The sequence below is a fragment of the Pseudonaja textilis genome, chromosome 11, assembly GCF_049901715.1.
Source record: "Pseudonaja textilis isolate UNSWEBS1 chromosome 11, rPseTex1.2, whole genome shotgun sequence".
Classification (NCBI taxonomy): domain Eukaryota; kingdom Metazoa; phylum Chordata; class Lepidosauria; order Squamata; family Elapidae; genus Pseudonaja; species Pseudonaja textilis.
Window position 1 is genome coordinate 13,182,320 of NC_142000.1, and position 12,604 is coordinate 13,194,923.

Here is a 12,604-nt window from a genome sequence, read left to right on the forward strand (position 1 = left end):
TAAGGAAAGGCAAGCTGAGATTCATTCTCCGTTGTTATTATAGTTCTCAACTCACCCATCCTCTTAACCCCAATTGCCATAGCAAATAATTAAATGCTAATAGTGTGGGTTTCCATTTAAAAAAGATTTAAATAAACTGGGAACTGGTAGAAAGAAAATGTCTATTCCTTCAGCATTTCAAATCTTTGCAACTTTTAATTGCTTTTTAAAAATAGCAAATAGCTTTTGCTTGCAATATATACATTTTTCTAGTCACCGGCACAGAATTTTCTAGAAAAAATGACCCTATTGTTTTTGCAAAGATGAGATTGTTGCTAACTGCAACTCTGGGTTTTGGACATTTTACTTTGGGCAAAGGAACCTGTTCAGAAACAATATTACGAGAAGTCAAATCTCAGACCCAGATTTAATAATAAGCCAATTTTTTTGAAAGTCGACCTACATAAACTTGGAGGCTAGCCCAGAGAGAATTTAATGAATGCAGAAGAACAGCATCCTCCCATCACAGAATACAGGTAGTCCTTGACTTACAACAGTTCATTTAGTGATGTTCAAAATTACAACGGCACTGAAAAAAGTGACTTGGAACCTTTCTTCACCCTTACGACCATTGCAGCCTCCTCATGGTCACGTGAACAAAATTCAGGCAAAATCCCGTGGTCATGGGATCCCCTTTTGTGACTTTCTGACAAGCAAAAGCCAATGGGAAGCTGGGTTCACTTAACAACCCTGTCACTAAGTTAACAACTGCAGTGATAAAGAGCAAAAATTTGATTGTAAATCGAGGATTACTTGTGTAGTTCAAACATTGCTTTCCACTTTGCATTGACTAAATCTTTTTTTTTTTTAATGCTCATAACTCTCTCCTTCCTTCCCCCACAGCATAACAAATGTGCCACTTACTCAGCGGGGATGCAGAAAACATACTCCCTTATATGTCTGGCGATGGAAGATGAGAGAACCGACAAAACCAAGAAGGTGACGCCTAAATTGTCCTTCTTGAGTTGGGGAACCAAAAACAGGCAGAAAGCTGCCAGCACGCTCTGCCTTCCTTCGGCTGTAAGTGGGACCTCTGCCATGAAGAAGAAACTGACAACCCCATTCACACTTTTCAACACCGATAGTTCATTGTACTAGGGCCTGGTGACCAAGGGCGGTCTCACCCACAAAGGGCCTCAGAATGGATGTTGTGAGTTCACAATGTAGCCTTTAAGAACCCAGGGCTGAGTAGCCCCGACTTGCAGTCAACAACTACCCATTCAAATCTGGCGTCAACTGTTCACTTTGCAAGGACCAGAAAGTTTTGGAAGAATGTGTCATATGTCTATATGTTTGTGGAGTGCTTTCAAACTTCTGCCCGGATTCTGGCTTCGTTATGATCTATCCTGAGAAAGAACAGAATGGTTTCTGCAAAGACTGAGGATTTTTTATTTTTATTTTTGTTTTTAAAAATGTGAACATGTAGCACAATAATGCCACATGGTTGACCATCTCACCTACGTTGAGGGGAGAAGTAAATAGAACTGTTGGCCATAATGGTGCAGGATCAAGGAGATTTACTTGCTAATTAATTTAAAACTCGAATGAGAAACAAATTATAGGCCAGTTAGTAACCTTCTGTGAGTTGACAGCCTACACAGCTGGACAGAACCAAATTCTTAAATTTTTGAATGGCCAGGTGATGGAAAGGAAACAGGGTGTAAATGAATAAATCTAACAGGGTGTGGTAGTGGCAAGGCTACATGTCAAGGTTTTAAAATCCTATTTTCTATTCTGCGTTTGGTGGTTTCCAAACACGGCAATTTTAAGACTTGTGGACTGCAGTTCCCAGAATTCTGACAATTGAAAGTCCACAGGTCTTAAAGTTGCCACGTGTGGAGACCCCTGGTTTAAATAAACGGAACATTTTTTAAAAGATAAATAACATCACCTTGGGCTCAGGATTGGGAACAAGGTGGATGGCAGACACTGAGAGAAAAGAATTCTGACATTTGTTCTATAACCCAGATCGAAGATTTGCACAAAAGATTTTCAAACAACAGCATTTTGGCCTATCATTGAAGCCTTCCATGGGAATGGTGCGGTGGCCTAGAGGTGGAGATCTCACCTCACAATCAGGAGGCTGTGAGTTCAATTCTAGGTAGAGGCCGATATTTTTCTCTCTGGGCACAATGAGAATATATCTGCTAAACAAAACTCCGCATTAGTGACAGGAAGGGCATCTGGCCAGTAAACACTCAGCTGCATTCAGTTGCCCAAGACTACACCCCGCAAGGGATTATGGGGTCATTAAAAGATGAAGATGATGATTGATTGAAGCCTTCCACAGATGCAACGCAGGGTTATCTAGGGGAACCGGATTTTGCATTTTCTGGCATTCCACATGGAACAGGATGGCAGTTTCCAGAATTTCCCTCACTGAATGACAGCATCTCGCCAACGACCAAAAGAAGCCATCCACTGTCATGGCACCCGACGTGTGGTGGAAATAAATCTCCCAAGGACAACCTTGAAACCAACCCTGGCAACTTCTAAGTAACACAGAATGGATCCACTGAAAAACAGCTTCTTGTTTTGCAAGGTCTGATGTAACTGGGTATCGTTTTCTGCACCTGCCAAGCATTACAGCAAAGATGGAGATTTCCTAATACAGAACGTGTAGAGAAATATGCTAATGTAAACAAGAGGGTAGAAGAGATCAGCCAGCTTGGTTGTACTTAGCACCTGCCAGGTTTCACTTCAGATCAGTATTTCTTAATCTCAGCAACTTGAAGATATGTAGACTTCAACTCTCAGAATTCCTCTGCCAGCACGCAGATACATAGCTCAGTAATGCTATTTTGAGAAGGATATCAAGGGTTTTTTTTTTTTTTGAGTGCCACTTGAAAGATGCATTCCAAAGGGTTGATAAAGTAATTTAACTATGCCTTGAGTGAAATTTAGGAGTTCAGTGCACTAAAGAACATGCCCAACTGGTAAAATAGTTGTTGCTTGGAGTTTTATTGTCACTCTCTAAAGGCTAATAAACAATAGTTGTCGATTAAGCTGAAATATTGCTAACAGGGTAGATCTTAACAATGATTGGCTAAAAATTTAAAGAACGGAAATCTAAATTCCTATTGAAATTCATTGAATCCATTACAAGAAGCTTGAGAATTTTTTAAAGAAGAAATTGGAATAGAACAGTGTTTCCAACTTGACAACTTTAAGATATGTGGACTTCAACTCCCAGAATTGTTGTCTAGGGAATTCTGGAAGTTGAAGTCCATATATCTTTCGTTATTTGAGATTGAGAAACACTGGAATATAAGAAGAAAAATGGGGAAGGCTGGTAGATCAATGCCATTTTATTATTATTTTGTTTTTTTTAATGTTTCTACCCAGTAGATGTAAATATATACATTTTAAACTATTTAAGAATGAGTCCTGACATATGTGACGATGAACAACTTTTCACTGCAACTATGAATGACATAAAAAATGTTTAATTTTTCTTAACTGTTGTTCAGAATGAAGGTCTGTTTTTTTAAAAGAAAGATATAGTGGCTGCTTATTCATATTGTGCAATAGTCAATCAATGCTGTGGAATTAATCCTAGTACATAATAAAATGTAGGTTGGAGGAAGGTTGACTTGTTCATTTATATCTCATCTGTGATATATTTTATATACATACATTATATAAAAATCCCCCAGCAACTAAGACTAACCTGAGCACAACCAAGCCCCCACCTGAACAGAACACACCCCCAGCCAATCAGAACACAGCCAACCCCCCAACCAATCAGAACACAGCCAAACCTTCAACCAATGAGAACACACTCCCACCCAATCAGAACACAGCCAAACCCCCACCCAATCAAGTCACACCCCTACTAGCAGTTAAAAGGAAGCAGCTGCACAAAGCTGGAGACACAAGCCTGAAGATGACGAATGAGATCTCATCGAAACGTCACCAAGATACTTGCAATTTTATGCGGGAGAAAACCCGAATAACCAAAGATCCGTGTGTGTGTGTGTGTGTGTGTGTGTGTGCGTACACACACACACACACACGGTATTCAGCTTTGTTCGGGTGTTTTCCCACGTCATTATAGTTGTGCTTTTAAAGTTGTAGCAACGTTTCGGCAGAATCTCATCTGCCATCATATTCCACTTTTGATTTTCTGGGTTCTCCAGATAATGTATAGTAACCGAATATGTATGCTATAATATGCCATGGTTGGTTAAGCCATAGTTAGCTGGATTCAACACTGAAGCAGAAGTAGGAAAACCTTTTGATGCAGGGCACATCATATGGTTGGTGCCCTCACAAAATGCCCATCCAAGTAGGCATAGCAGATCACAAAATACCCATTTGTAGGCAGGATGGCCAGCCTTCCAGAATCCTCTCTACCCTCCCAGTGGGATCTTTGGGGACTTTAAAGCAGGGGTCCCCAACCACCAGGCCGCAGACCGGTCCCGGTCCGTGGAACATTTCCTACCGGGCCGCCGGTTTGCTGGGCGCTGCCATCTTGTTTGACAAGAAAGTGCTTCCGGGTGAGCTTTTCCGGCTGGAAAGCGGCGTTTGGGTCCTGAAGGAATCCTCGCGCCTTAGTTTCATCGACGGGAGGGGGGGGGGCTTCAAACAAAACTAAGGCACGAGGATTCTTTCAGCACCTAAGGCAAGGCGAGCTGAGCGACCATCCCGAAGCCGTCCTGAAGCGAAGCCCATTAACAAAGGTACAAAGGAGGAGTTGAAGGTGGCGGGGAGAAGCGGGGGACGGCTGGCTGGCCAGTCGCTCGGCTCGCCTTGCCTTGTCATGTGTGCTGATGCCGGTACCGGGCCGCCGATCATTTTGTGATGCCGGTACCGGGTCGTGGCACAAAAAAGATTGGGGACCACTGCTTTAAAGGCATTGTTGCAAACTAGCATGTAGCGCTTTGTGAAATGCTAGCTTCATGCTTTTGATTAGAGCCCTGGCAGCACAGTGGTTAGAATGCAGTATTGCAGGCTAATTCTGCTGTCTGCCAGCAGTTCGATCCTGACCGTCTCAAGGTTGACTCAATCTTCCATCCTTCCGAGGTTGGTAAAATGAGGAGCCAGATTGTTGGAGGAAATATGCTGGCTCTGTAAAACCGCTTAAGAGACCTGCCAGGTGTAGAGGAAGCTATAATCATATGCACACAGCAAAAACATCTCAATGACCAAAACATGATCTTCCTTTCCTTGCTTCTCCCAAGTATTTCCAAGATTACCAAGCATTGATTTACTGTCTTTTTTTTTTCTTTAAAAAAATAACCTTGGACTGAAACCTTGTAAATCTGCAGGGTTACCTTTCAATAGGTAGCAGGGGAAAAATGAGATTAAGAACGTTACTACTCCTTTTTAAAAAATAATAATGCAAGATTAAATGACCACCGCTGAACTCCCTGGAGAAAGAGAGATACCCGAGGGCGCCTTTTATTATCTTTCATAAAAGGCAAAATTTCCTTAATGGTTTTGCCCTTTTGACTCAGAGGGCATTGAAGGAAAGAATCTCAGTCATTTTAACACTATGTTTTCCTGCTTGTATCTGCAACATCTTCCCTGTCAAATTGCAACACCTGCTTCTGAACAGCCCTGGCCTAAACCACCTGGCCTTTAGCAAAAGTGCTGCATTAACCCATTTCGCCTTTCTGCCTGCTGTTAACTCTGGCATCCAGTCATGAAAAAAAAAAATAGTCCATCCTTAGCTTAAAACAAAGTCAACCAGTCACAAAAAGGATGCCTGTAATATTGTCCAAGAGTCCAAAACAGCCTTAGCCGCCTTCTCTGCCCAGTTAGGTGGCGGTACCTATTCGGTCTTAGCTACTTTCAGAAATAATACGCAGATGGGACAACACGGAGGAATGCTGGAGTTACCAGCCTGATTTGAAAAGAAGTAAATGCTGGAAGGCAGCCATGGGAAGCCATCCAGTATCATGTCCAAGAAAACTGTAGGGATGCAGGTGCCCAGAACCAAGCCTGAATGCCTCCTTTATCTCTCTATCCCATCCTCTCAAAAGCAGCCCGTGGCCCAAGGCTGTCTGTAAAACCAGGCTGCGTGCAGCCAAATGCCGAAAGGGTAACTCTAGCTGGTTCTATTTAATGTGAGGTATGTGCTCTTTCTTTGAAAGACATGTGGGAGTTTTGGTTGAAAAGACCAGGTTACAACCTTTAAGCTCCACGGAAGCATAACTTTGCTGGAAGTGATACAGAAGCCCTCGGGGTAGACTGAGAAAGATGACTCATTCCTTCTTTTCACTCTTGATACGCCTTCCTAATTTCAGTTTGGCGGCCTTCCTGCAAAGTAATGTTCAGGTTCCACTCCTACGGCTGTTTCCTACCGGGCCCACCTGTCAAACAATGTTTTTGATAAGAGCAGATCAGTGGTGGGATTAGAAATTTTTTACTACCAGTTCTGGGGCATGGTGTGGCTTGGTGGGTGTGACGAGGAAGGATACTGCAAAATCCCCATTCTCTCCCCACCTCAGTAACCTGCTTTCCAGCTCTGTTCTCTTGTGCAGGGAAACCAAAGAAGACCCAGCCGATCAGCTGGGACTCCAGAGGCAAAGAATAGATGGGGGCCAGTCAGAGGTGGTATTTGCCAGTTCTCTGAACTACTCAAAATTTCCGCTATAGGTTCTCGTCATAACTGGCTGATTAGAGGAATGTAAATCCAGAGAAATGTAGATCAAGAATGGAGGAAAGCCTAGATGAGACCTATAAATAAGAATTTCCAGAATTATACCCAGTGCCGGAAAGAAACAAGGTTCATTCCTGGATGTTTTTGTTTAAGTACCCAAAGTGAGTTCCTTGGGCCAATCTGATGTGAGAACAAGTTTCTTAAATGATGACCCATCCAGGAACTCCTCTATTATCTCAGTATTACTCAACAGGGAACTGGCCCCTGATTTTAACGGATACAAAAATCAAGCACATTAAATAACAGTTCCCAACAGTCAGTAAATGGTCTGTTCAGGGCAGTTCTGATGCTCAGAATTCTTAACTTCTACACAAACAAGTTATGAATGGTAAGCAAAAGTCAGGTAGATGGATTAGGTTTCTCCTGCATCCAAAACAATATGACAATCAGGACGGTCCACTGAACGAAAGTAAAATTCATTTACACTGGACAACCTGCTCTTTTTCAGTCTAAAAACTCAGTTTTTTCAACAGAGTTAACAGAGATGAAATCTGTCTTATTTGACTGTTCCTTTTATAAGCAGCTGAGACTGACATGAAAAAGAATGAACTTAAGAAAGTATTAAAAACAAGAACTATTTAAAGAAAGGCAAAGGTCTTCCTTTAAATAGTTCTTGTTAGTTTATTAATACTTTCTTAAATACATTCTTTTTTCATGGCAATCTCAGCTGCTTCTTAAAGGGACAATCAAATAAGCCAAATTTAGTCCTGCAGCTAAATTCTCCAAGAAAAAGTGTTCATAGTGCTATTCCAAAAAGGTGACATCGCATCCAGCTGTATGCAGTTCAAAGCCAAAAGCATGCCCTACAAAGCCCAGATGGAACAAACTCGGGGCTTAAAAAAATATATCCTGTTTTATTTGCTCCTCAATGGGAATGAAGGCTCTCTTGAGTTTCATACCAACTGAAATCTGACCGTGTGCGTAAGGGAACTTCCAGACTTTCAAAAAGCTTGATGTTGGAAAACACACATTATTTTGCCTGGGTGAAGAATGCATGGATTTGCTGAGCTAGGCTGCGGCCAACTACTCCTTCAAGCTCCTGGAGAGAAGCGTTGCAAAGCTGGTGGATATTTCCAAAGTTTTCCAGAAGAAGAAGTGCCTTGGTCTTTCCAACTCCTGGAATCTGCTGGACTGTATGGAGCACAGACGGTTCCAATAACCTGGTACATTTCTTACTTTGGAAAGGATTACTGGCTTTCGTTTGCTCGTGCACCTGAAATGGAAAGTCAAATTTAGTCTGGCTGCCCTCTTGTGGTTTTCGGTGATAAATATTTACAAGCATGTCTGGACTGACAATTAAGCCTAAAATGTATGTTGCTAAGGGAAACCTTTGTTAAAAGAGTTTTGCTGCATTTTACGACTTTTCTTGCCATGATTGTTAAGTGAATCGTTGTAGTTGGTAAGCTGGTAACCTGGTTGTTAAGTGAATCTGGCTTCCCCATTGACTTGGCTTGTCAGAAGACTGCAAAGGGGGATCATGAGACCTTGGGATACAGCAAACGTCATAAATATGAACCAGTTGTTAAGCATCTCAATTTTGATCATGTGACCATGGGGTGCTGCAATACTCGTGTGAAAAACGGTCGTAAGTCACTTTTTTTCCCAATGCCGTTGTAACTTTGAACAGTCACTAAATGAATTGCTGTAGGTCGAGGCCTACCTGTAATTCAGAAAGATTGTTGGTTATAGGATGGTCAGCGCTTCGGCGGCAGAATGAAATGTGGCATTTTGGGCTGGGCAGGATCATAGAGCAGCAGTCTTCATCTTTTTATTGGAAATAAATGTAGCTAGTTTAATGAGTCACAGGTATCGCACTCAAGGTTCTGAGCATTTTGAGGTACTTCCTCCAAATCTAATAGGAGTCAAACATCCCTAGTTTTGAAATTATTTTGCCGCCTCAAATCGAGGCCTGTCTAGTCCAGAACTCTGTTTCCTGCAGAGCCACTTAAAACATGAGAAGCTCTTGTACAGCAATTCTAATCTGAAGTCCACCCTTCATAAAATTGTCAACTTTGAAAAGCACCGCTTTACAGCCTGATAGCAGTACAAACAGCTCTTGAAGGTACTTACCAATTGAGCAATGAGTTGAGCTGCTTCTTTTTGGCTGGCCACCGGAAGTAATGTCATTCCAAGTTCCAGGACGACAAATTTCTGCACTTCTGGAAAATACTGGTTACTTATTTGGGTTTTTTCAACAAATACAATCCCTTGAAGATTGCAAGTCTGGAACAAGTAGGAACAATGAGAGTAACAGGTATTAATGACAGGGACAAACCAACAGCTCAATTAGGAGCAACTGGGAAAGTTTTAAAAAATGTGATTTCTTCACTCTTTCTCCCCTTCAATCCACTCAGTCATGCTGCTTAAAATCACTGGTTAAAGACTGTTCTTTCCTGAGATATGAGAATGGAAATGGCTGGGTTGACATCATTCAGATCAGTGCATAAGAGAACCATAATACACCATATAACGGCCATTAATTCCTAAACTTTTCCTGCAACAGCCAATTAGGTACAGATGAACCAGTTAGAGCTTTCTATAAGCTGAAGATAAATACAAAGCTATGCCTAGGCAAAATATATTTTTGTTCCTAAAGCAAAATCGGATCATTTCAAAAAGGAAATAGCAACGCAAGGAAGGAAAAAACGCATAGAATCCTTGGATTAAGAATTTAAAAAAATACTTCTTAAAATGGCGGATTTGGGTTGCTGGTATAATTACTAAATCACAGTGCATGGTACTAAAGATTAGATTCTCCTTGAATTGTGATGAATTGATCTAATGTTTTGCTGACATTCTGTTCCTGAAAAGGATGATCCAAACGATACTTTCAAGAGTATGTGTGCTTACATTTCTAAAACGAACAAGTCTTCTTTTGAAGCCATTTCCTGCCACCAGATCTGCTTCAGAAATGTAAAGGATGCAGCACCTGTTTGAAAGATGAAAGTCCACGAGACCCAGGCCATCTTCTAGAATAAGCTTAACTTTCCCTTGAAAAATGAGAAGCATGGAAACTTTACTAGTGGCACAACTATTGTAGGTACACAATTCTGGCTGCGTTTATGTATCTTCCTAAGTTTGATTTTAACATATTGTGTGAACCCAACCAATTCTATGTTTAAACAAATAATGCCCGAACACACTCTGAAAATCAAACTGTTGTTTTATCTCCAAGTTCTAAGTAAGTAATTCAGAAGAAAATGCCAATGGTTTCAAGAGTGATCATTTCCAAATATGTTTAGCCCTACAGAGTGAAAGTATGCATTTAAATCAGACTTTAACACCTGGCTTGTCATATTCCATTTATAGTATATAGCGCTGGCATTCAAGTTAATGAGAATTAAAATGATCTGGTAAAAATAATAAAATAGTCCTTGTGATCTAGTGATATCTTCAGATTATCCTAGCTTAATAAAATAAGACATCCTAATTTTTCTGGCTGTTTAGATAACCTATTTACCTTTTGGATGTTAGAAAAACTATAATTAAGAGCTCCAGACCAAACCAAGATATTAATTGATACTTTGATTTGATGAAAGCCATTCACTTCACTATCCTAGTTCAAAAAAACCCCCACTAAACTATACTGAACATCTAAAAACAGGCAATGCATCTATCAGTTTCCTTTTACAAAATAAAAAGAGTTGGGTGACCAATATATTTAAATAAATATGTTGGTTTAATTTTCAGATTTTAGGATGATCTGATGGTAAGCAAAATTCTGTAATTTTATCAAAGTACAATTTACCTTGCATCTCCTGAGCAACCTGGGAGCCCTTCCATTTCTCGTGGCCAATCACATGGCCCAAAGGAACATTTATAGCTCCTGCTCGGACTGGGGTGCCATCATTTGCCATTATTAAACTTCCTTCACACGTGTAAGGTTATTTGTCCTGTGCAAAAGAAACCATTAACCTGTCATTGTGAAAATGCAAAAACTATACATTTCTCATTAACCAGGGATTGCCCATGAAATCCAGGTGACTTCCAGATGAAGACTTTCCAGAGGGCTGTTTTCCCAGCCTCTGAGATGGAGTATTGGGGCCAGAGGTAGCATTCATCAGGTTCTGGGGAGCCGGTAGCAGAAATTTTGAGTAATTCGGAGTACTGACTGGCCGTGCCCCCATCTATTCTCTGCCTCCCAAGCTCCCAGCTGATCGGCTGGGTCTTCTTTTGTTGCTCTGCACAGGAGAACGGAGCTGGAAAGCAGGTTAGAGGAGCGGGGAGGAAATGGGGATTCTGCAGTATCCTTCCCCCTGCCATACCAACCAAGCCACAACCACAGAACTGGTAGTAAAAATTTTTTGAATCCCACCAGATTGGGGGCCCTGCTGGTTACATGAAATTTGTTTTATATGCTGATTGGATCCACCATCTGTTTACTGTAGATTTCAGTGTTTATACTGCTTTGCAGTGTGAGTTGGCTAAAGTCAGCTTGGACTCAGGTGCTGAAACTGAGTAAGGTTGGAAACTCATCAAGGAGAGAAGCAACCTTGAACTTGATAGTGAGAACAATTAATCAGTGGAATTCTTGCATCCTAAAAGTTGTGGATTTTCCATCGCTGGAGGTCTTCAAGAAGAGACTGGACAGCCATTTGTCCAGAATGGTATAGGCCAGGGTCTCCTGCTTCAGCAGGGGGTTTAGAATTTTAGAATAGAATAGAATAGAGCCGGAAGGGGCCTTGGAAGGTCTTCTAGTCCAGCCTCCTGCTCAAGCAGGAGAGCCTATGCCATTTCAGACAAGTGACTGTCTAGTCTCTTCTTAAAAGCCTCCATCCACAACTTCTGAAGGCAAGCTGTTCCACTAGTTTATTGTCCTCCCTGTTAGTAAGTGTCTCTTCAATTCCAAGGATTGCTTCCCCCCTTGATTAGTTTCCATCCATTGTTTCTTGTCTTGCCTTCTGGTGCTTTGGAAAATAAATTGACTCTTTGTGGCCGCCTCTCAAATGGTTGGACTAGAAGACCTCCAGGGTCCCTTCCAACTCCGTTATTCTGCATTCCGTTCCGTGAATAACAGCCAATCTCTTGGGGACTATGGACAAAGACCAGTTTATTGCTGATAAATAATTCACATGTACATGTGAATCAATGCAAAGCATTCTTCTTACCTTTTCATTTAAAGATCCTGCACAGCAATGTCCAAGAACCTATAATGCCTTAAAATACACGTGCGAACGTGCACATACACGCAAGCAAACCCGCGAACGCAAACCAAGAGAGGCTCCCATTCATAGCTGGAAGAACCAGCTATAGTGAGTAGTTCCTACTTCCGCCTTTTTCCAACAGCGCGCGGCAGCCATGACGTACTTGCTGCCGCCAGCCAATCAAAACCCTCCTCTCTTTTCCTCCAGCCCCTCCCGGGGAAAAAAAGAATAGCTCGCCAGGAGCTTGTCGATTCCTAACGGACGCGGGTTGCTAAGGCGAAGGGGGCCTCAGTAATGCGGGTGTCGATTGGATAAAGCGGGACGGAGCAACCAATCGCCTTGCGGCTAATTGCGGAGTGGTTGCGAGGGGAAGCGTCTGCATCTTCGGGAGGGGAGGGGGCAGCCGCTCCCTCTGGCCGGTTGTGGCTCCCAGCTTCGTTCTCGTTTGTTTTTGTTCGGTTTTTTTTCCTCCGCCTTTTCGCCCTCATGCCGTTTTATTTCAGGAGGGGCCGGAGAGGCCTGTTTGTGAGTATTTCCCTGGGGGTGGAAGTGGAATTAATGGTTCAAGGGGGAGGGAAAGTCAGAGGAGAAAAAGCGCGGAGGATGAGCCGGCGGTCCCTGATGGGAAAGCGTGGCTCCGGTTCCCATGGCAACCAGGGGGCTGGCTCCTCCCGAGCATCCCAGGTTGGATCTGGAAGGAGGGACCAGAAAGGGAGCAATGGAACAGCCTGCCTCTTGGAGTTGCAGGGGCTCC

General features: G+C 42.3%; 3 protein-coding genes across 3 annotated transcripts in view; 2 read left to right on the forward strand and 1 right to left on the reverse strand.

Moving 5' to 3' along the window:
* Positions 1 to 3,625, forward strand: part of RHPN2 (rhophilin Rho GTPase binding protein 2) — a 42,177-nt gene extending 38,552 nt beyond the window's left edge. The window contains exon 15 of the mRNA XM_026719051.2: positions 883 to 3,625. Coding sequence (XP_026574836.1) covers positions 883 to 1,137 — 255 coding nt within the window. The 3' untranslated portion in view covers positions 1,138 to 3,625. The remainder of the gene's footprint in view (positions 1 to 882) is intronic.
* Positions 3,626 to 7,538: 3,913 nt separating this feature from the next.
* On the reverse strand, positions 7,539 to 11,974 carry FAAP24 (FA core complex associated protein 24). The gene is made up of 5 exons (XM_026718991.2): positions 11,815 to 11,974; positions 10,455 to 10,599; positions 9,557 to 9,696; positions 8,777 to 8,929; positions 7,539 to 7,919 (listed from the first exon to the last, which is right to left on the reverse strand). The coding sequence occupies exons 2-5, from the start codon at positions 10,561 to 10,563 to the stop codon at positions 7,677 to 7,679; spliced, it is 645 nt and encodes a 214-aa protein (XP_026574776.2). The 5' UTR covers positions 10,564 to 10,599; positions 11,815 to 11,974; the 3' UTR covers positions 7,539 to 7,676.
* Positions 11,975 to 12,226: 252 nt separating this feature from the next.
* CEP89 (centrosomal protein 89) overlaps positions 12,227 to 12,604 on the forward strand; it is a 29,351-nt gene continuing 28,973 nt past the window's right edge. The window contains exon 1 of the mRNA XM_026718987.2: positions 12,227 to 12,375. Coding sequence (XP_026574772.2) covers positions 12,337 to 12,375 — 39 coding nt within the window. The 5' untranslated portion in view covers positions 12,227 to 12,336. The remainder of the gene's footprint in view (positions 12,376 to 12,604) is intronic.